General features: G+C 34.6%; 1 protein-coding gene across 1 annotated transcript in view; it reads left to right on the top strand.

Moving 5' to 3' along the window:
- Nucleotides 1–17,105, top strand: part of DACH1 (dachshund family transcription factor 1) — a 424,979-nt gene extending 407,874 nt beyond the window's left edge. Inside the window, exon 12 of the mRNA XM_077767990.1 lies at nt 16,950–17,105. Within this exon, the coding sequence (XP_077624116.1) occupies nt 16,950–16,987 (38 nt within the window). The 3' untranslated portion in view covers nt 16,988–17,105. The remainder of the gene's footprint in view (nt 1–16,949) is intronic.
- The last annotated feature ends 5,269 nt before the right edge of the window (nt 17,106–22,374 follow it).

The following is a 22,374-nucleotide window of genomic DNA, read 5'->3' as shown; positions in this document are numbered from 1 at the left end:
AAGAATAAAGAAGAATATAATGAACTCAGAAGTCAAGTAATGAGAATTTGAGTTTGGTGTTGTGCAGGGAATAAGCGGAAGTGAGCAGTGAAGGACAAGGGGAAAATCAGCTCATAGGACTTCAGAAACACCAGTGGCTAATTTGAAGTAGGTAGTCAGGGGAAAAGACCCAGGCCAATGGGGCATTTAGATAGAGTTGTAAATTAAGCATCCAGGTGGATATAGAGCTGGAGCTTGGGTATAAGATAGTTTGAATGTGAGTTCCAGACAAAAGATACAGCTCTGGACACCATTAAAGCCTTAGGTTGAAAATCTACAATGTATTTGCTTAATCTTGATATTGTCATTCTTTTATAGTGTCAAGCCACCTCTCCAAGAAAAGGTTACTATGAAGAGTAACAAATGCAACATTAAGGAAAGATTGTTCAAATGACTATGAGTTAATACATTTCCCTACCATCTTTATTTGTAATGAATGACCGAAGTGTTTTTTAAAAAATAGAGAAAACAGAAAGCAGCTTTCCTTTTTTTTTAATAGCAGTTAGAAAGGATGGATTACTCAGCGTTGAATTTTGTCCATTAAAGTGAGTGTAATAAAACTGGGATCAAAAAATTACAGTGCTAGATTACATACATAAAATTAGAATAGAGAATGCTAAAAATACATAGTGGTATATTAGATAATTCATATTTCGACTTATTTATTTTGCATCTTTGTTGATTCTGCAGATTTTACCTATGACAAACTGTCAATTCAACTCTTGCATTAAGAGACATGTATTTTTCATGATATTGTTTCATATGGCAATATGTTGAATATCAGTCCTTTCAAGTAATCAAACTACATTGAATAGAGTCATAAACAAAAAAGCAACAATAATTTACTTCCATTGTTTGCTTTCCTTCTGATGCATGCATATTCTTTGCAATCATTTGAACAGTATAATACATTCTTATTTTGATGAAAGGAAAAGTAAAAATTATACTTATTCCTCAGACTTGGTAAGTAAGTAAAAAATGTTCATGTAAGAGTGTTTTTGAATTATCCAAACCAAGTGTGTGTTAAACCAAAATAATACTAGTCCTACAGTATATTCTTAAGCTTTAGGAGCATCATGATTTTTCAATACATAAGGCATTTGGTAATAAAGTCATCAAGTGTCTGGTTAGAGTTGAAGCATTGAAAGAATTTTCATCCAAGCACTGAACTAGCAAAAAAACCCAACCTGTTAAAGAGCTGTTAAAGTTAGCTCTTTATACAAACACCGTAATACTATCATGGTGGGAAAACAGGCAGTATTTATTAATCAAGTCTTACAAGTTAGTATTCTTACAGCTATACAAGTAAGTTTCCTTAAAAGAGGCAGAACTGAAGTCTGTCCAATTGAAATTAATCCAGAATACTAAGATGAAATTAGGCATTCTTGGTTGAGCAATTTGGTACTATCTAAGTGTAACTGTGGGGGTGCCTGACTGGCTCAGTCAATTAAGCATCTGACTTTGGCTCAGGTCATGATCTGGCAGTTCCTGAGTTCAAGCCCCATGTCAGACTCTGTGCTGACGGCTGGGAGCCTGGAGCCCACTTTGGAATCTGTGACTCCCTCTCTCTCTGCCCCTCCCCCACTCACACTCTGTCTCTCAAAAATAATTAAACGTTTAACATTTTTTTTAAGTGTAACTGTGAATTAGCCCTAAAAAAAGTAACATATAGTTTCTCTGATGGGAAAATAAAGATTTTGCTATAAAGCAGTTTTGAGATAAGCCTAGATGAGTTCCTTATATTCATAATACTTCTCGAAATCTAACCTTAGTTCAGGATATAATGATCTACATGGTGACATAAGTTAATTTTATTCGTGTCACAATTGGTAGTAATGGGAAAATAAGGAAAACTGGCAGTAACCACAGGCACATGCTATTAATTGTGATGGAAATAGTGGCCCATGTTACCATGACCCAGGGCAGAATTTCACAGTAGGCATGAAATATACATATATCAGCATTTATCTTCTTCCTAAATATATGCACATTTATTACAGTATACTTTAAATATTTATTTGTAGAGATTTTTATGTTTGTTTTTTGAAATTGAATTAAAGAAATTTGACAATCTCATGGAATTTAATATATGCTGAGAACAAATTGTAACTTAAACATAAACTGTGAGTAAGTCCAGGGTGCTCAAATGTGTCCTGAAATTCTTTGTGTCTAGAGACAGAGGCAATTCATAAAATACAAAGTTATCTATTAGCATTGCATATTTTTGTAATAGCACATTTTGTCTTTTTTGTTTGTTTTCTCATTGTTTTCCACTTTAGAAAGCATTTAGTGGCTTACATTTGTCATTGTTTGTGGCAGGTTTTGTTGATATTTTCCTGATCAGTTTGCAAAAAGAATTATGTCTGTTTCCTTGGAAAGCATGTAGTATGATAAACAACAGATTCAAATATTGCAAGATACCAAGGTTTAATCAAAATTGAACTTAGCCATCACCACTACTGAATTAAAAGTTTGGAGGGACTCTAAAAAGATTGTCTGGTTTCTTCTTCAGTCTCTCGTAGCTTTCTGAGTGCCTTTAATAGAGAGATCTAGAATGTTTTTTGTATCTTTCTGTCCTTTTTCTTCTTTGGTAATTCATCAAATGGTAATGGCTTCAGCACTACGGAGCTTTACAATTTCCTATGATGTTTGCTTCTGCCACGTTGGGTCAACTATCTGATATAATGACTGTTATTCTGAGACAAGTTTAGTATAAGAATTAGACTATTGACAATTATCATTTTTATTTCCAAGACCACCATATATCATGAAATAAGATCATCAATCTTTAAGGAAAACCTATTTTTTTAATCCCTAGTAGAATCAAATTGCCCTAAGGTAATATAAGTAAAGTTACTTCTACTTAACAGAGGATATACATATTTCATATGTATTTATATATGTATATACATATATATAATATTGATTTTTAAAAGACTATACAAATCTTCCAAAGATGTAAAAATATTCTGTGGTTTAGAATGATGCATTTCATTAAAAGCAACTCAGAGAGGTGTTTTTTTTTTAAATGATTTTGGTGTTGTAAGACAAATATTGTACTGGCAAACATGCAGGTTGGTTTTGCTATTTAAGGCAAGCTTCCAAGAGAATTCACAAAGTGACATTTGGTCTGGTGAATTCAAAATGACCCAGAGTTGGGTTATCAATCTTTTCTGTGTTCCAGAAGAAATCAAACTGAGGTATTATACTAAAAGACTGTACGTCAGAGAACTGAAATATTTATTTTTGACATTGACCAGCACATCTTTCCTATAAAGGAAGGAGTATTAATTAGGCACTGTGGCACAACAGATTACTTCTAAACCTCACAATTAACAACATTTATTATCTCAGTTTCTGTATGTGAAGAATTTGAGAATAGCTTAGTTGCATCATTTTCTTTGAGGTCTCTCAGTCTACAATAGAGTGTTGGAAGGGGCTGCAGTTTCCTCTAGACTCACCTGAGGCAGGATCCACTTCCGAGCTTCGTCACATGGCTGTTGGCATGCCTCCTGTCTTCAAGGGTGTTGGATTAAGGGCCACGGTTCTCTTGTTGGCTATCGGCCAGAGGCCACAGTCAGTTCTTTGCCACAAGGGCTTTCAGCAGCTCAAACAAGTGAAAAGATCCAGAGAGAGCATGTCTGCCAGCAGGATGAAAGTCCATTTTTATAACCTAGTCTTGGAAGTGACTTTACTTTTGCCATATTCTCTTCATGAGAAGCAATCCCTAGATATAGCCCACACTTAAAGCTTTGAGACGGGGACCACACAAGTATGTGAATATCAGGAGGCAGGGAGCATTATTGGCCATCTTAACGATTTTTACCAAAGTGACTATATAGAAAATAAAATCATCCAATTATCTGGCAAGATTGGGATTGGAACAAGGAGTATTACATAATCAAATATTTTATGGACTCAAGAACATATCCAAAGGCAAACCAGATATGTACATCAGTCTTTGAAGGGAACGTCATCCCTGGCACGTGCTTTCATGGGCATTTGTAAAACTTGCCAGATTAACTGCTTTCTCTTGGCTACATTTCTAGACAAACACTCTATCAATTCTCATATTCTTTCTTTAGATTTGATCATTCTGGCAGCAGATTTTCTTGTCTGTTAGTGTGTCTCTTTAATATAACTGCACACTTCTCTGGGTTGATTCCTTGTGGGTTAATTTTGGAGTTTAGGGTCTTTAAAGTTTAGTTACATTATTTAATAATTCTTGTATGACATGTTACTGTTCTTACCCACCTACTGTCTAAACAACAGTTGATGATTCTATTAGATAAGATATAAAGAAAAGCTGTTCTCCACAAAGTGTCACTTCCTTAGTTAAAACAGTTCTCATATTTATTTTAAAAAATTGAGACTTTCTCATGGAAGTTTGTCATTTGTCAAGTTTAGCACTAGACCAATATTCTGGTTCAGCATTGTATAAATGTGTTAAATAAAGCTCTAGAGAGTTCGAACTTAATTCACTTACAGGTGCTTCCCTAAACAAATATAATTCTATGAAAATAGCTCATTTAGTCATGCTAGAGAAAATAAAAAGTAATATTGACTGTTACACTTTTTTTTAATAGTTTATTGTCAAGTTGGTTTCCATATACAGCACACAGTGCTCATCCCAGCAGGTGCCCTCCTCCATGCCCATTACCCCTTTCCTTCTCCCCCACCTCCATCATCCCTCAGTTTGTTCTCAGCATTCAAGAATCTCTCATGGTTTGCCTCCCTCCCTCTCCCCAACTATTTTTCCCCTTATTCTCCCCCACCGTCCTCCGTTAACTTCCTCCTAATCCTCCTATACGTGCAAACATATGGTATCTGTCCTTCTCTGCCTGCTGAGAGAGATGTCAGGTGACTGTTAAACTTTTAAGGAAAGATGATTTATCCCCCCAAACTTAAAATCACTAGGTTCTGCAAAAGCTGTTCTTCTAATTGTCACCTTTGTTCACCTCCCTCCCCAGAGAAAACACATAAGTTTATTCTGAAAACAATTTATTCACTGAGGATTTTGACTGTGTCTTGCAATTCTGAAGGATACAAACAATTGGCTTAAAAGATCCATTTCCCTTTCCTGCTGTATCTTATTTTTATCAAATAAGGCATCACTATTTTTTTTCTACTTTCTGTTTTAATTAAGCATAATAGATAATTTATCCATTCATCCTTCAGGTTCAGATATGCCCTCGAACGATTATTTCCTTATATACTTGTGTCTTAGTCTTCTTTATTCCAGAAATGAATAGAAGAATGGAGAAAGTAATGAGAGATTTTTACTGTGGTTTACTTTGCTGAAGTTGGGAGGTCTCACCTTCCAATCAGGACAAGGTAGCCTAAGTACAAAGCACCCCATTCTCACTTGCTGGTACATTAACCACTGAGATGGTTTCCAACATCTTACTAATGAATACTTTAATTAGAACACACACACACACAAATACTTTACCAAAGTAGACCTACCAGCAATGTAATTTTTCTTTGTTTACAGAAACGAACAAAACTTTAAAGACGTTTGTGTTCTACTTTTTTTGTTTGTTTTTGATAAACTTTTAAAAGATAAACTGTGTTTCAAACACAGTTAATCAGAACGGCACTTTCCTTATACCAACAAACACACATTAGCATACATAGTCCTTACTAACAGGTAATACAGTTAAGCAGACTTCATAAACTTCACAATTGTAAATTTACCATTAAAACATAATGGACCAACAGACCAGAATCTGGCTTATGTCCACACCCTGAGTCCAGTAAGGTTCATGAAGCTGAATCTGGTCTTGAGGGGAACTCTATTAAGAAAATCACTAAGAATCATCTTACTATCTAATACTTGAATAGGACTTTTCAAAAGCCTTGTTGTTAAGAAATATTTACTATGAGAATATTATCTACATAACCAGTGAAGTAGTATGTGTGGGTGGTGGAGAGTGTACATCCTCAGTGAGTTATTAAAAATAGTTGATATTGGTGAAGTGTTAAAACTTTGTATCATTTTGGCAAACTATTTTGTTTTTTAACTTGTATTTGAAAGAAAACCATACTTACAGAAATATTTTTAAAAAACTGTTAAAAACTGTCATATGTCCTTTACCAAGATTAATCTATTTTTATACTTTTCTCCATGTCCTTTATAGTTCTTTCTATCTGCATAGTATTTTCTGAAGTATTTGAGAATAAGTTCTAAAAATCATGGCCCTTTACATGCTATATTTACCCATACATAAGGAGTACTTACTAAAAATAAGGGTGTTCTCTTATACATAAACACAGTGTAATTGTCATATCAGTAAATACTTCCTTGAAATAATACTCTTATTTGATCTGACATTGAAATTCTAATTTCGTGATTTGACCCAATCATGTCCTAATAGCATTTTTATAGCATTAGTGACTCCAAATTGGCATCACCTATTATATTTAGTTGTCAGTTCTCTTTAGTCTCCTTGATCTTGAGCTCTTCCTTGGACTTTAACAAATTTATAAAGTTGACATTTGGAAGAATACAGTCTTAATAGAATGTTTATAATTTTGCATCTGATAGTTCCTCATGATTAGGCTCAGTCATATATTCTAAGCCAGTATACCACCCACATGAAACTGTATTTTTATCAAGGTGTGCGTTCAGGGGAATATATTATCCATCTTCCCCTCAACTTTGTGATCTTCATTGGATAGTTCCTTACATATATTTTTACTGAGCACTTTCCAGATTCCAGGCAATGTTCAAGGCGCTAGAAATACACAACATCATATGATACGTTACCTGCTCTTAAGGATATAATAGCCAAACTTTAATCAATTTCTGTAGGATAGTGATGTGTTTTTTAATTTTTTTTCTAAAAGTTTATTTATTTGTTTTGAAAGAAAGAGAGAGAATGCTAGCAGGAGAGAGGCAGAGAGAGAGGGAGAGAGAGAATCTCAGTCAGGCCCCACACTGTCAGCACAGAGGCCGACACAAGGCTTGAACTCATGAACCGTGAGATCTTGACCTGAGCCAAAATCAAGAGTCTGATGCTTAAATGATTGAGTCACCCAAGTGCCCCTAGGATAGTGAAGCTTTTTAAGTGTCGGCATAGTAAAGCCAATTTGAGGGACAAGTGTTTGAATCCTATGACATGCAGTTGTAACAACACTTAGGTTCTAGTACTATGATATATGGGATCCAAACCCTCTCCATGAGTATAGGCTGATTATTATTTAAATGCTTAAAACATTTGGTCAGAGGGCTAATTTCTTAATATTATTATAGAATTGCCTGTTCCCTATTGCATAGATAAACAGTAGACAGTTGGTGACGGTGATTTTTTAATCAATTTTGTTTGATTGTGGTTATGGAGGTATGGTTTTAAGAACACTGAGTTCCTACATAGATATCAGTTAATAGAACCACAGGGTCCAGATTTCTACCCAACTGAGGAAGATTCTTGAGTTACAGAATAAAAGATCTTTAGGATCCAGTAAAGCAAGATTATCTTAATCTTTGGTAGCAAATTCTTCTTTGTCCACAGAGAACATCAACATCATCATTGAGCCTAAAATTCAGCCAAAGAGCCCTTTCTTTAAGATACTGACAGCAAGAATGCCACTTCTTCTCAAAGGAAATGAGATATTTTAAGCTGATCCAGCCATTTGGGAAAGTATTTTGCCTGTGGCTGGAGTTGACTAAATAACTCCAAGCCAGCTGAGATTAACCATAGTTATCTGTGGATCTTCAGATGCCTTCCCTGGCCATTTTCAGCAGCCACCTGTTTTTACTGGTTTGTCTCTTTAGCTTCCTCTTTAGAAAGGATGTTGTGATTAGACCAGCTTGCCCAATGATGATCCTTTCTAGCCACACAAAACCTACAATCCAGGTTCCACCTGCTTCAAATGGTTGAATTGTCAAAGTTTGGGTCTCTCCTCGATTCTTGTGCTTACCTAATATCTGATACAAAGTCCTTTCACAAGGAATGGACAGAGTTTCACTTTTATTGCCTTTGACTAAAGCTTAGTTACCTTTCAGTATATATTATAGCTGTAGATGATCTTCTAAGAACACATTTCTTTAATTTTTTGATGTTTATTTATTATTTTTTAATAGTTTATTGTCAAATTAGTTTCCACATAACACTCAGTGCTCATCCCCACAAGTGTCCTCCTCCATGCCCATCCCCCCCTCCCCCCACATCCATCAGTCCTCAGTTTTTGTCAGCATTCAAGAGTCTCTCATGGTTTGCTTCTCTCCCTTTCCCCCACTATTTCTGCCCTTCTGATGTTTATTTATTATTGAAAGACAGAGAGAGACAGAGCATGAGCATGGGAGGGGCAGAGAGAAGAGGGTGACGCAGAATCTGAAACAAGTTCCAGGTTCTTAGCTGCCCGCACAGAGCCCTTTGAGGGGGTACAACTCACAAACCGCAAGATCATGACCTGAGCCTAAGTCAGAGGCTTAACCAACTGAGTCACCAGGTGCCCCAGAACGCGTTTTAAACTAGACTGGTTTCTGTCCTTTACTTTCTTCTTTGAAGGGAACTGAGAAATACATAAAAGCAGTTTTTATTGTACTTTTTTGTTCTCCCTATTTTTTTTTATGTTATTTATTTTTGAGGGAGAAAGAGAGAGGCGGAGAGGGAGGGAGACAGAGGATCCCAAGTGGGTTCTGCTGAGAGCAGAGAGCCCAGTGTGAGGCTGGAATTCACGAACCCCAAGATCATGCCCTGAACCGAAGCCAGACTCTGAACCAACTAAGCCACCCAGCGCCCCGTGTCATCACTATTAACCACAATCAAGAGCTTTACTTCATACTAGTCTCATAATAAACATGATATTATCTTCTCTGACTTCAAATGAGCTGGGTCATATTGTTCCAATAGGTAACAAACATATCACCCATGGCTGGTATTAGTATATTTGTCTTGTATAAACAGAATACACTTGTTGCAGTGCTCTATTACGCACAACCCATGCTTTGCCCTTATATACACTCTCTAGACTAGCACCAGGTACTTATGCAGAAAGCATTCCAAAGGGATCTGGGGTCTAGTTCTCTCTCACTTTGACCCAACTCTGTGGCCCTCATGTTCTGCAGCCATAACCTTGAGTTACATAAAATTCAAAACCTGTGGTAACTTTTTCAGTTTTTACTTTTTAATTATACTTGAACACAACCTTCAATATGACTTCTGGAAATTTCTGGGGCTGTTATTAACTGCATTTCATGAGAAGAAATGGTATTTACTCAGAATCCTCTCATAAAAGGGCCTGTGCTGAACATCAATCTCTCTTAAAATATTTCTCATGTTAAATGTAGACTTTGTGTCTCTGCTTCTTTGCTTTAGCAGTCGCAGAATGTTCTTACTCTAAATATAAAGTTATAAAAAAAAGCAAGAAACAATATTTTCTTTAATTAGCTTCTTCCTTTGGGGGTTTTAGAAGAGGGGTTATGACTTGACAAAGATCCTTCCCATCTGTTCCTGTTTGTTTGCTTTTATTTTGACTTCCTCTCGTTGTCTTATCAAATATCACATGAATCATTAACATTTGTTTTCATCACTTGTTTTGGTTTCTCTTACTTTGCATGATTAAGACATGATGTTGAGAGAGACTCAAGGCTAATATTAACCTAATAGTCTTTAAGTAAATATTAAAGCTTCTGGATACATGATCTTATATGTTTGCATTCTGTTATGTTAATATTTTCCTCAGCTCTGGAGTAGTGAGATATGTGTACACACATATTTTGTGAAAGCAGCAAATTTTGTTAGATGACAGGTGTCTGAATATAAGTTTTGAACAAATAGATGCCATTTTTAATAAAGCTACTTCCTAGCAGGAAATGTCATTTATTAAGCCCTTTGTGCAAAAAAAAAAAAAAAAAAAGAAAAAAAAGAAAAAAAAAAAAAAAAAAAAGAAAATAAAGAAAAAAGAAAAAGAAAACACATGTAACAGATCCTTGTGGATGTTTGCAAGGGAGTTCTATTCAAAACTAGAATATATATCTATTTGCACATTATGCAGGACCTTTCACTAACAGACTCCCTTGTTAATGATTTCACATAGTTTTCATACAATGAAGGAATCAGATTTCTGGTGTAGACCAACTAAGCAATTTGAAATTGTTGCAATTTGTATGCTATCTTCTAATATAACATCTTATTATATAATGTCAGTGTTATTGAACGAGTTTTGTTAGTTTTATTTTCTTTATTTTTTTCAATGTTTATTTTTGAGAGACAGAGAAAGAGAGCAGGAGCAGGGGAGGGGCAGAGAGAGGAAGACCCAGAATCAGAACCAGGCTCCAGACTCTGAGCTGTCAGCACGGAGCTTGACATGGGGCTCGAACCCACAAACTGTGAGATCATGACCTGAGCTGAAGTCAGACGCTCAACCCACTGAGCCACCCAGGCGCTCCAAGTTTTGTTAGTTTGAAAATTAAATACCCAAGCTATTCGACACTCTCGCTTTAGAATACGTATAGAAATAAAGCTAAATTCTATATCTGTCTATATGTATTAGACACTCCCAATAACTGCATATAATAATGCCTGCAAAAACATTATATCAAACCAGTAAAATTAATACATGAACACAAACAAACCAAAATTGGAAATTTTGTGACAGATTCCCTATTTCTTCCTCTTTAGCCACAGTAAATAATACACTTAATGGTATATACTATATGCTTAATGATCTGATGGCTTCAACTTTAATACTAAAAGCTGAGATCCGTTTTTATGAGGAATTTTTAAAAATTTAAGTCCTTATCTATAAATCAAAATCTTCATCGTACCAATAAATATCATACAAAACTTTAAACCCGCAGTAAACTATTTTTTGATCTAGATAACTTCTTATACACCAAATTATAGCTGTAAGCATCAAGTCACAATGAACTTTGGAACCGTTAGGAATTTGTAATTTAAATAGTTTCATTCACTCCCTTCTCCCCAATGCTCTTAATTAGAACAGACTTTTTAATTAAGTACTCCCATGTACAAAGTGTAGCTTGATGATTTTTCTGTCATATCAAACTCCCATACAAAAGCAAATAATCATAGTGTTAAGGGAAGATTTTTTTTTAAATCAAACCATCAGAATTCTAGTTCTCATTTCAATTTATTCGGTTGAAATTCTGCATACTAAAAGAAAGACCCTGTCTTGGGGAATACAGGGAGAAATAGATCCACGAGGCTGGAGGGCTGATGACACTGAAATCCAATCTCTTACCCCTACAAGTCACATACATTGTATTTTCTTCAGTGAGGATCCAATTGCTTATTAAAGGAAAGCGACATAGTGGAATGGACATGAAATTTGGATTCACACAAATATCAAATTACTGTTCTTTTACTTGCAAGCTCTGTGAAAATGTGCAAGATACTTAAGTTTTTCAAGCTTAAGAGTCTACTTTTANCACGAGATCATGACCTAAGTGAAAGTCGGACGCTTAACCGACTAAGCCACCCAGGTGCCCCAAGAGTCTACTTTTAAAAGGCACTAAGAAGAACTATTATGTTCAGTTGTTGGGAAGTTTAGAGTTAAAATCTGTAAGTGCCTTGAACACAAGTGCTCAGAAAATTTTAACTATATTAATAATCATCAACATTTCCTTTATTGCTAGTTTAGGTGATCTTCAAGAAAAGCTCTCATCCATTTGAGACATCAAGGAATAATTGTTTGGTAAACCTGGTGCAGCATCAGGAAGAAACAGAAAATGTATCTTTCTGTGGTCAACACGTGTAGAAATAAATAAATACAATCTGAGAAAGGGTGGATAGGTGTGAGATTATCTAGTTAGAAGGTGAGTAGAATTCACAAAGGGCGGCCCTTAAAACAAAATATATAAATTAGACCTCTGTGTTTGCAGATCAAGCCGCACACCTCTGAATAATGAAGTCTTAGCCGTTGGAAATACTCCAGCGATCGTAATGACCTTCATTCTGTAGCTCGTTTTTGTAGGGCCTTCTCTATGGCCCGATGGCTTTGCCTGCTGTTTGAAGACTCGAGAAAGGGGAGTATTGAAACCATTATTGTATAGCATAAAAACATAGCTCAGTTTGAATTATGGGCCCATATATCTTTCCTACCAGCCTTACCATTCTACTTTCACTCAGGTGGTTTGTTATCAAAAGCCTGAGACAGACTTGTGGTCCCATAATTCAGAAGCCGGTTATTAGCTCTCTGGGTACATACACATGAGCTGTTTGCTGTGGATTGCGGGACCAGAGTAACTTCTCTGGTACAATATAAAATTAGTTAAATTTTTTTTCCTTAATGACTTTGAATTATCCATAATTATGTTTCAATAAATATGACAAATCATTAAGTAGAATTGATTTGAAAGTTAGGCTTTGCAGTCAAAAGGAGAGTGAATTACTCTCCAGGGTCTGTCTATGCCTGGTGTATATCTGCTTCCTGTTAATTCTAAGGCAGATAATCTCTGAGGCCTAAGTATTATTTAATCATGGAAATGCCTTAACTCTAGCAGGTGGGATCTATTTTATAGCTGGCATCTTTAAAGCTTGATGCATTTGTCCATCTGTTAGGAACATTAGTCAAAAATGCAAGGAGACATTTATTAAAAGTGGAATTATAGTAGATCAGATACTGAGCACATAAATATAATGAATATGATTTTTATAAATGTACTTTGTATATGATCTATGGTAAAGATGCTTACAAAATAATTATCTCTTTTATGCTTTTAAATGAATATAGTTTAATTTTAAAATTTAGTTTCAGGGGCACCTGAGTGGCTCAGTCGGATAAGTGTCCAACTCTTGATCTCAGCTCAGGTTATGATCTCATAGTCCATTGGATCAAGCCCCACAACAGGCTCTGTGCTGACGGTGTGGAGCCTGCTTGAGATTTTCTCTCTCTCTCTCTCTCTCTCTCCCTCCCTCCCTTCCTCCCTCCCTCCTCTGCTTGTGTCCATGTTTTCTCTCTCTCAAAATAAATAATAAACTTAAAAAGAAAGTTTAAAAAAAATAAAAATAAATAAAATTTAGTTTCAGATAGACTTTAAAATTTTTAGCCTGGGGGCACCTGGGTGTCTCAGTTGGTACAGCATCCACTTCTTGATCCTGGGGTCATACTTTCAAGCCCCACATTGGGCATGGACCTACTTTAAAAAAATAAAATAAATAAAATATAAATTTCTAGCATGCCAAAGATTATTATTTTTCTCATGTAAGCATGTTAATTCATTTCTCCAAAAGTTTAATATTTGGGATTGCATTAAATGTTTAAGGCAAGAATCATGCTAAACTATCATTCTAATGCTGATGGGAAAAGAGATATGGCCACTGCTTATGTGGTTCTCACCATGCAGTAGGCTCCCAAATGTGACTTCAAAGTGAGACAAGTACTATGGATTTAATTCCTAGGATGTTTGTATTGGAGAATAAATAGGAGCTCTCTATATAGAGACGTTCCATAGAGGAGAGCAGGAAAGGAAGCAGGGAAGGAGGAAGTACATATTCTCTAGGATTCCAAAAGGAAGAACAGGCCTGAATACTCCAACACAACACAGAGCATAGTGAGGCATAGAATGCAAAGGAGGACCAGGGTAGTGGAGTGAGGGGAGAATTGGAATGGGTAAGCTTAGAGAGGAAAGTACTAGATACTTGAATTTGGAGTAAGTTGAGAATGTCTCTTGCCCAACTCTAAAACTGGAAGGCTGGGAAACATTGTGGGCCTTTTTTTTTTTTTTTTTTTTAAGAAGTAAGAATGGGGAATGATATTCCCAACATAATTGACCACATAGCAGAAATGATATGATAGTTAAAAGGAGAAAGAAGTAGAGATAAAGTAATTAAAGGCTAAGAATTAGAAACTTTGGTAAAAATATCAGTACTCTACTTTTTTGGTTGCTTCTAAAATAAAAATCTAGTTTATTACTAGATTTTTAAAATGTATGCTGTGTTATGTAGTAAAAAATCATGAGGATCAAAGTTATCTTTAAGAAGGCCCAAGGGCACCTAGGTGGCTCAGTTGGTTGAGCGTCCGACTTCGGCTCAGGTCATGATCTTACAGTTCGTGGGTTCGAGCCCCACATCAGGCTCTGTGCTGACAGCTCAGAGCCTGGAGCTTGCTTCAGATTCTGTTTTTCTCTCTTTCTCTGTCCCCCCCTTGCTCATGCTTTGTCTCAAAAATAAGTAAACATTTAAAAATTTTTTAAAAGGTCCAATTTTTAGCTATTGTACTAAGTACATGAAAGGCTGAATTTTAGCTTATTTTATAATACTAAGTATATTAGTTTTATTTACAAAGTGAATATTGAAAATCCTGCTAAACTGAAACCAAAAAGAAGTCACATATATATATATATATATATGTATTTACATCATGTATTTATATATGATGTAAGTGAGAAAAATCAGTTTTCTCTCAGAGGTGGGTGTAATCAAGCCAAACAGAAGAAATCAGATCATGTTCCATGCAAAAATAATAAATATTTTATAATATGTTAATATGGTACTGTCATATCCTTACTTAGAAAGAAGTCTTCATCAAAAATGTTATGGCTTTGATATTGGTATTTGATTAATACTTGATTTAGGAAATTCCTGTATTTACTGAATAGTGTAATAGCTACTTCTGAGTTATAGTAATATTTAGTATTAATGAAAGATTACCATTACAGGCCAGGAGGTAACATGTTTTTAGACAACATATCTAGGATGATTATCCAGAGTAGTTTTTGTATGCTTTTAATTCACCATATTAAAAATAAAGTTCAATTGGATTAATAATACATTTGCATTGGTGAATCTCAGATTATATCATATATTCAAATGTATGCTACTTATAGGGAACAGATAGTCATTGTCATTATTAGATGTTTCATATATTAAAATACACTAATACATGATTATTGAACTGGAAAGCTAAGGATATTTAGAGACCTCCAAGGACATGTTATTATTAAAGTTGATCTGGATTAATTTTAAGAGGCAAACAATACTCGATGCACCTTATTGGAAATTAGCCAGTAAAGGATTGGGGGCGCCTGGGTGACTCCGTCAGTTTAAGTGTTCAACTCTTGATTTTGGTTCAGGTCATGATTTCATGGTTTGTGGGCTCTTTGGGCTCTGTGCTGACAGCAAGGAGTCTGCTTGGGGTTCACTATCCCCTCTCTCTGCCTCTCCTTGGCTTGCTTGGGTGGGAGGGCGCACACACACTCTCTCTCTAAATAAATAAATTAATTAATAAACATTAAATAAAAAAAGAAATTAGCCAGTATGAGACTAATCTCATAGACATTCCTTTTCATGTTGCTGAAGGCAAATGGTGGATTTTTGATGATTATGATGTAATAAATTATAGATTTAAATTCATATTGTTTATTTATTCAGTATCTATTTTGTATAAATCTCACAAAACCTGTCTCTGATTCATTCATTCATTCATTCAACACATATTTATTGAACATGTGCGAGGTTATTGGGATATATCAATGAACAAAACAGAGTCTGTCACATCTTAGAGGTACAACTGTACAATTTAGGCTAAAAAAACATAATAGGAATGTGAAAATTTGGGCACACCAATATTTATAACTAAAAAATGGTTTAATGTGGATTTTAAGTTCCTTACTAATTACTATGCCTACTACAGATTATGTGAGAGAATGCAATTAGCTTAATGTTAAAGATGAAGATCTGCAAATATTTGAAGTATATATTTCTATTTCCTGGATTTACTGTAGGTTATTTCTGTTTCCTTATATTTTAACTTGTGAGGCTATCAGTCATTTTGCAAACATTTACATGGCAATATGCATTTTAAAAAATGTTTGGAAAAATTTTCTTTGCTAGTTACCTTCTACTGCAAGTCTTATAACTTGGAATTTAGATATATTTTCTACAAATACAGTAAAACCTTGGTTTGTGAGTGTAATTCATTCTGGAAACGTATTTATAATCCAAAGCACTCATAAATCAAAGCGCATTTCGAGAACCATTGCCTCATTTGTGATCATGTGACATTCAGTGTCACGTATTACTGGTATTGTAAGACATCACTTATTTATCACGTTAAATTTTATTAGAAATGTTTGCTGGTGTTAGAGAACACTCGCAAAACAGGTTCCTTGCAATCCAAGGTTTCACTATATATCCAAAGTTTAGTCCACGCCACAATGTTGGGAGTTTAGAGGGTGTTACAGTTGAGAAATAAGTTTACATTTGGTTTTGTTTTTCCTCTGGATTTTTAATTTCCCATTTCTTATTTCTGCTTCATTCAAATGTGTTTATTGAATGTGTCCAATATTTGACTTGCTTTTCTTTTTCACATGACTATGAATTTCTCAGCTGGTAAAAGTCGAGTAATATATCACCTTCTTAACATTTATTTGTTTGGTTAATTTTACTTCAAGGAGGAAAGACTGTATAGCTCATTGATAGTGATGAAATAACATAGGTGGCTTTCATATAAATAGCAACAAATGTGCACAATAGTTACATTACATGGTATATTTAACACCACTGCTAAGGAGTATGATGGGAGCTTAGTTTTCCTTGATAGAGATACACCTGAGTGCATTAAGAGAAAATTTGGTTCTTCAAGCTTGGAAGAAGTAATTGTCATTCAACAGAAATCAACTAGCTTTGCATATCAGTCACACACACACACACACACACACACACACACACACTCCCTTATCTATTTTCTGAGTGCTCTGGAACTGATATCAAAATACCAAATATATATTTATGAGAAGTAGAAATTCTATATTCTTTTTGATCACATAAACTCAATGTAATTATGAAATTAATGTTGAGAATATGTGAAACAATGTTACTTCCTAAACAAATGAAGATAGAATATGATACACAAATTTTATAGCAGACAACTTAGTTTTTATATTCACATTTGTCTCCCAAATGTCATGTAATTAATTATTTTTTATTGTTCATTTTTAGATGGAAGACTGTATTTGAAAACTACTGTCATGTACTGAATCTTTCCTGTTGAAGAAATTCCATGTTATAGTAAAGAATTTTGCAGACATTCGTCATTTGAAAGTTCGGAAAAAAATAAAGTCCTTTTACGGGAACTTCCTCAATTTTGTGTATTAATGTTCTTTAAAAGTTTAAGTATTCTACAAAAAAAAAGTTTCCTTCATTGATTTTCACCTGTGGTTCATACCAGAGACCTGAGAATGTTTGTAAATGTACAAGTATCAACTTCTTACAGTTAATAACTGCAACTTTGCTGCTGGACACTTGTATACTGAGTTAAGGACAGGTCTGAGTAAGACCTAGCTTTGTTTTTTTTTAATGGAATGAACCATTTTCTTCCTCTGAAAATTCTGTATCTGAGCACATCAAGAGACTCTTGTAGCCGTGGTCACCCAGACTTACAGAATTATGTCCTCCGGAAACCAGCAAGAACACTTGGAAATGAACTTGTAGGGGGCATAGAGGATTCCTAAAAAAAAAAAAAAAATCAATAAATCAAAGAGTAATATTCTATTACATTTGATTTTAAACTAAGTGTGGGTTTTCTCCTGAAGATTTTTTCACATACTTCCAAGAGACCAACAAATAGATGTTGACAACTACCCAGTGAAATAACATTTTGCATATCTGAAAAGAAGCATTGAATAGAAGCCAAAAGTTTTCACTGAAGGTCTTTTTTCTTAAAAAAAAAAAAAAAGTAAATGTAACATGTTTTCATTCCAAACTGGTAGTGGTATATAGAATTTAAAATAATAATGATGCTTCTTATTCAAACCATTGGTCACATGTACAGTATATAAACATAAAACATACAAGGAAGGTATTATGTATGCAGTAGTATACTAGAGTTTAGGAAAATGAGAATTTTAGAAAATACGTTTTGTCACTCTGTTAGTCAGAAAGACACCTTTCTGGTTTTAACGCATGCAGGCATGTAAATATTTGTCTGGAGTCACAGTATTAATGAATGAGATCTTAAGCATCTGGTGACATCAGAACTCTGTGTCAGCCACTTTTATTTGTATATTGAACCCTAGTTAGTGCCCCAAACTGCACTATTGAGAATGGATTGTGGCTGAACAGTAAATCAAAACACCAGAAATATTTTTATATGTTAATGTCATATTATGTTAATGTTGCTGAAAAACAAAACCTAACAAACCCTTGATGTATCAGTCCAATACCATGTAGCGCTGAGTGATAAAGTTAAAATGTGTTGTGCTTCCCCCGCCCTGGTCAGAGGGAAGGGTGCCTATGTGTTATTTTCACTGTCTTTTTGAAAGTTACAGTATGTGTTTTCACTTTTGTGCAGATAACTGGAAGTAAAGCTGCAAACAGTGCTTATTACACACTGAAGTTACCTTCTCTTTGTTTTTTACTAATCTGGATTACACCTTTCAAGACTGATCTTATGGATCAGTGCAGTCGCTGTACATTTTATGATTTTGCTGTCATCTTAAAATTTTATGATCATAACATTATTTATTACCATAAATAGCAAAACCCTAAATGTCCAAGAAAACTAGCTTAAACATGTTTAAAGATAGTTCCAATTCGGTATTACTTAATCAGTTAAGAAAAGAAATTAACACCATAGATACTCTGGCACTAAGCTTCTATAGTTTGTAGGTCTTCCTTGCAATACTGGAACATATTTCCTTTGTGTAGTTCACTATTAACCAGCTAAGTCCATTTTTTAATACAGTAATAAAGTTATATATACAGTTCCTATTTTAGCTTGCTTGAAAGGGAGCAATATTTTTATTTAAAATACTGTTAGTAAATGCTTTGTAGAGACTTGGTTTCCTATGCATAGTTCTTCCGTAACCATTTTTGTGTTGGAGCACAAAAGATTCTACTCCTTGTTTGTATTTCTTGCTTTTCCTTGTGTGCAGTCTTTAAAGGATTACACCACTTACAATTGGAGGGACTTGTGGCAAGCTTTTGAATCATACATTTTTTAAGAGAATTTTTAAAAAGCCCACAATGGAACCTGACTTGTAGAATCAGCCATTGCTCTGCTCCTTGCATAGAGTCACCTGGTAAGTAGGTTAAATAGTTTTAAAATGCATCCTTTCAAGACCTTTGAGAATGCTTTAGTGTTTGGTTTGATGTAAAAGGAATTTTAGCAAGGATTAAAGAAAGAAGCTATCAGCTATATGTTAAGAGAGAATCTTACTAACATGTTGTAAATATTACAATTCATGAAATGTTATTTTAAGTCTGTAACTTAAGGTTTTTTTTTCCTTTTTTAGTTATACAGGTTGGTTTGAAATTTGTTTGCTTTTGGGTTTTTTTTTTTTTTGGTATAAACAAGTAAAACTGTGCCCATTTTATGGTTTCCATGCTTTTGTAATCCTAAAAAACATTAATGTCTAGTTGTTCTATATTATAACCACATTTGCGCTCTATGCAAGCCCTTGGAACAGAACATACTCATCTTCATGTAGGACCTATGAAAATTGTCTATTTTTATCTATATATTTAAAGTTTTCTAAAAATGATAAAAGGTTATTACGAATTTTGTTGTACAAAATCTGTACAAAAATCTGTTTTTACATCATAATGCAAGAATTGGAAATTTTTCTATGGTAGCCTAGTTCTTTGAGCCTGGTTTCAATGTGAGAACCACGTTTACTGTTATTGTATTTAATTTTCTTTTTTCTTTTCAACAATCTCCTAATAAAACTGTCTGAAATCTCCCTGTGACTTTATTTACAGTTCGTCTTTATTAAATTTTGTGAAATGCATAGCATTGAAGGAATATTTACTTTCTAATGGGAGGCATCTAAAAACAACATAAGTCAGCTCTTTGCAATGCGAGGGGAACAATGCTCAATGATTTTATTTAACATGCAACTGCTTCTATCTCTAATATGAATTACTGTGGTGAAAAACATCATAAAAGCACACTCTGTAGTTATTGTTTAACAAGCAGATTTTCCATATTTTGTTTCTTGCCAGCTAAGCAAACTGCCCACATATACATGATTTATTTATGTACATTTCTCAGTTTATGAAGCTGTTATTTGTACCCTTTTCCTTTATATTCTTATATTCCCATGATTCTTATTTCACAAAGCTTTGTGCTGAATAATGTAAAGTAGACATGTTGATGGAACAAAATATATTATTCCCATATCTATAAGAGTGTAGATTTGTAACTCTAACATAGTGTTTTGCTTTCAATCTCTATCATTGGAAAAAAATGCCTTTAGAAACTTTGAAACTCCAATATCTTTTAATAATATATACACATTTTAATCAATCCAGAATGCTGCATTTGAAGAAATATTGGGTTACTATCTCTGTGATTATTCTAAACATTCCCAAGAGAATGGAAAAATGGATTTTTTTCTGTCAAAAGAAATTATTTCACTGAACTAACAAAACATGATTTTTCCCTAATAAAAACTTAAGATGTGTATGTGACCATTACAAACACATTTTGTCTTCTGTCTTCATATGTTTATGTCAGTAAGACTTGTACTAGAGCATCATGCAGTCTTTGGATGTTAGTGGAATTGGGTAATGATTTAAGGTTTTTCCCCATGTGTTCTCATTGGGACTAGCAAATTTACAATATGAACAAAAGCTATTTATTACTAGAGGAGAGTTGATTTCAAATAAAAGTTATATGCATTGCATTTTTACAATATGGGAAGTAGAGCTGTTAAAAGAATTCAAACGTTATTGTAAATGGCATTGTAAAAATACAATTTTTCTCATGTGTAGGCTTGGTGCTAAAATTTATCTTTAATATGTACAACTGGTATATAAAAGCTGAACTGATTCTTATCCATCCATTTAAACAGATACATTAATAAAGCCTCTATTCTGCACAAAGCACTGTGCTAGATGTTGTAATGACTGAAGTGAGAAGCTTAACTGTTGTCCCAGGGGAACTTATACTTTTGTTGGAATAGGAAATTTACTTTCAGCACGAAAAGACTCATTGAGCGTCTTCTAATGTGTTGTGGACATGCATCAGGTGTTAAGAGGGTACTGACTTAGACTCCTTCCCTGAAGTGGTAGCAGTGACCCATCTCGTACATTCATCTTCTAGAGAATAATTCATGTTTTGTAAGTCAAACATTTTGCGTAGAAATTGAGAAAAGGGATGGATACATTTTCCTCTAGGTAAAATATGACACCAGGTATTCTTTTCATGTTATTTTCACTTATTTCAATTAGATTACTTGTCGTACCATTGCTTACCAACTCTAAGGTAAGTAGCCTGTTTAATCACAAAAAGAAGTTATTATCAACAATAAGCTTCTACTATGTTGGGACTTTTGAGTATTAGTTGTAATATCCAATTCTTATGTCCTAGCATCTCTGTATCTATGGTAAAATGGCCTAAATTGATTCCAACACAGAGTCTGAATGTTTAAATGCCAAATGAGTCCATTGGACAATGAGTGACATTTGTAGAGGGAGCATCATTTGTATTTATAGGTTCATGAGCAGGAGGTTTGGAGTTGAACCATGGAATCAGTTAGGACTCCTTTGGTTGGGGTAACAAAAATTGATTCCTGCAAATAGTTGAAAAGTAAAAGGAATTTTTCATAAAGACAGAGGGGTACACATGGAATCACAAGGGAGGAACACAGCCTGTCCCCAGGGACCAGGGTCCCTCTACTACGTTTACCCCTCTGTTCCTCCCAGTGACTGTTTTCTTTTTCCTCTCATTGCAGACATACTTTGTTTCTCTTGTTCACCTCTTGATCCTCCTGCTATTCGGGAGGGTAAGACCTAACCCACTGAAATGAGCCAACCATTTTCATTCCCTTATCCTAAGTAAGATTTCCTGAGAATTTTGATGTCCTGAAGTCCGAGCACGTGCAAGTAAGGTATCGTGGCAGTACATTAATGCCCCTAGGAAGTTGTAGAAATACTTTGTCCAGTTAAGCTTGAATCTCTGTGGGTTGGTGTTAAGGCATCAGCATTTTAAAGTTCCTCAGGTGAGTCTCATGAATAGCTAAGGTTGAGGATCACTGTCTGGGAGGGTGGTAAATATCACATTATAGAAAATGATTAGTAAGCAAGCCTTCTGTGGGGACAGGGACATAGTAGGGGATGGATGGGTGGAGGGCATTATAAGCTATGCAGACACTACAGGAGCCAACAAATAGTTCTACAAAATCATTAAAATTACATAAAATCTGTAAAGTATTTAACAGTTTTAGAAAGTAGTATTAGCATTATGAACTTAATTCTGAATATGAATTTGCAATCCCAGTAAGGTACAATAGAAGTCACATTTTTTAATAAATAAAATTATTGATTAATCTGACCACAAAGATGCACAGTGAGGTAAAAGTTCTATTTCAATTATTATCGAGACTTCCTGTATCTGAATTTCCTCAGTCCAAACATTCTCCTT

Source organism: Crocuta crocuta, unplaced genomic scaffold (genome assembly GCF_008692635.1).
Source record: "Crocuta crocuta isolate KB4526 unplaced genomic scaffold, BGI_CrCroc_1.0 scaffold115, whole genome shotgun sequence".
Taxonomy (NCBI): Eukaryota; Metazoa; Chordata; class Mammalia; order Carnivora; family Hyaenidae; genus Crocuta; species Crocuta crocuta.
Note: the sequence above shows the minus strand (reverse complement) of the source record. Positions and strands in the feature narration are given on the sequence as shown.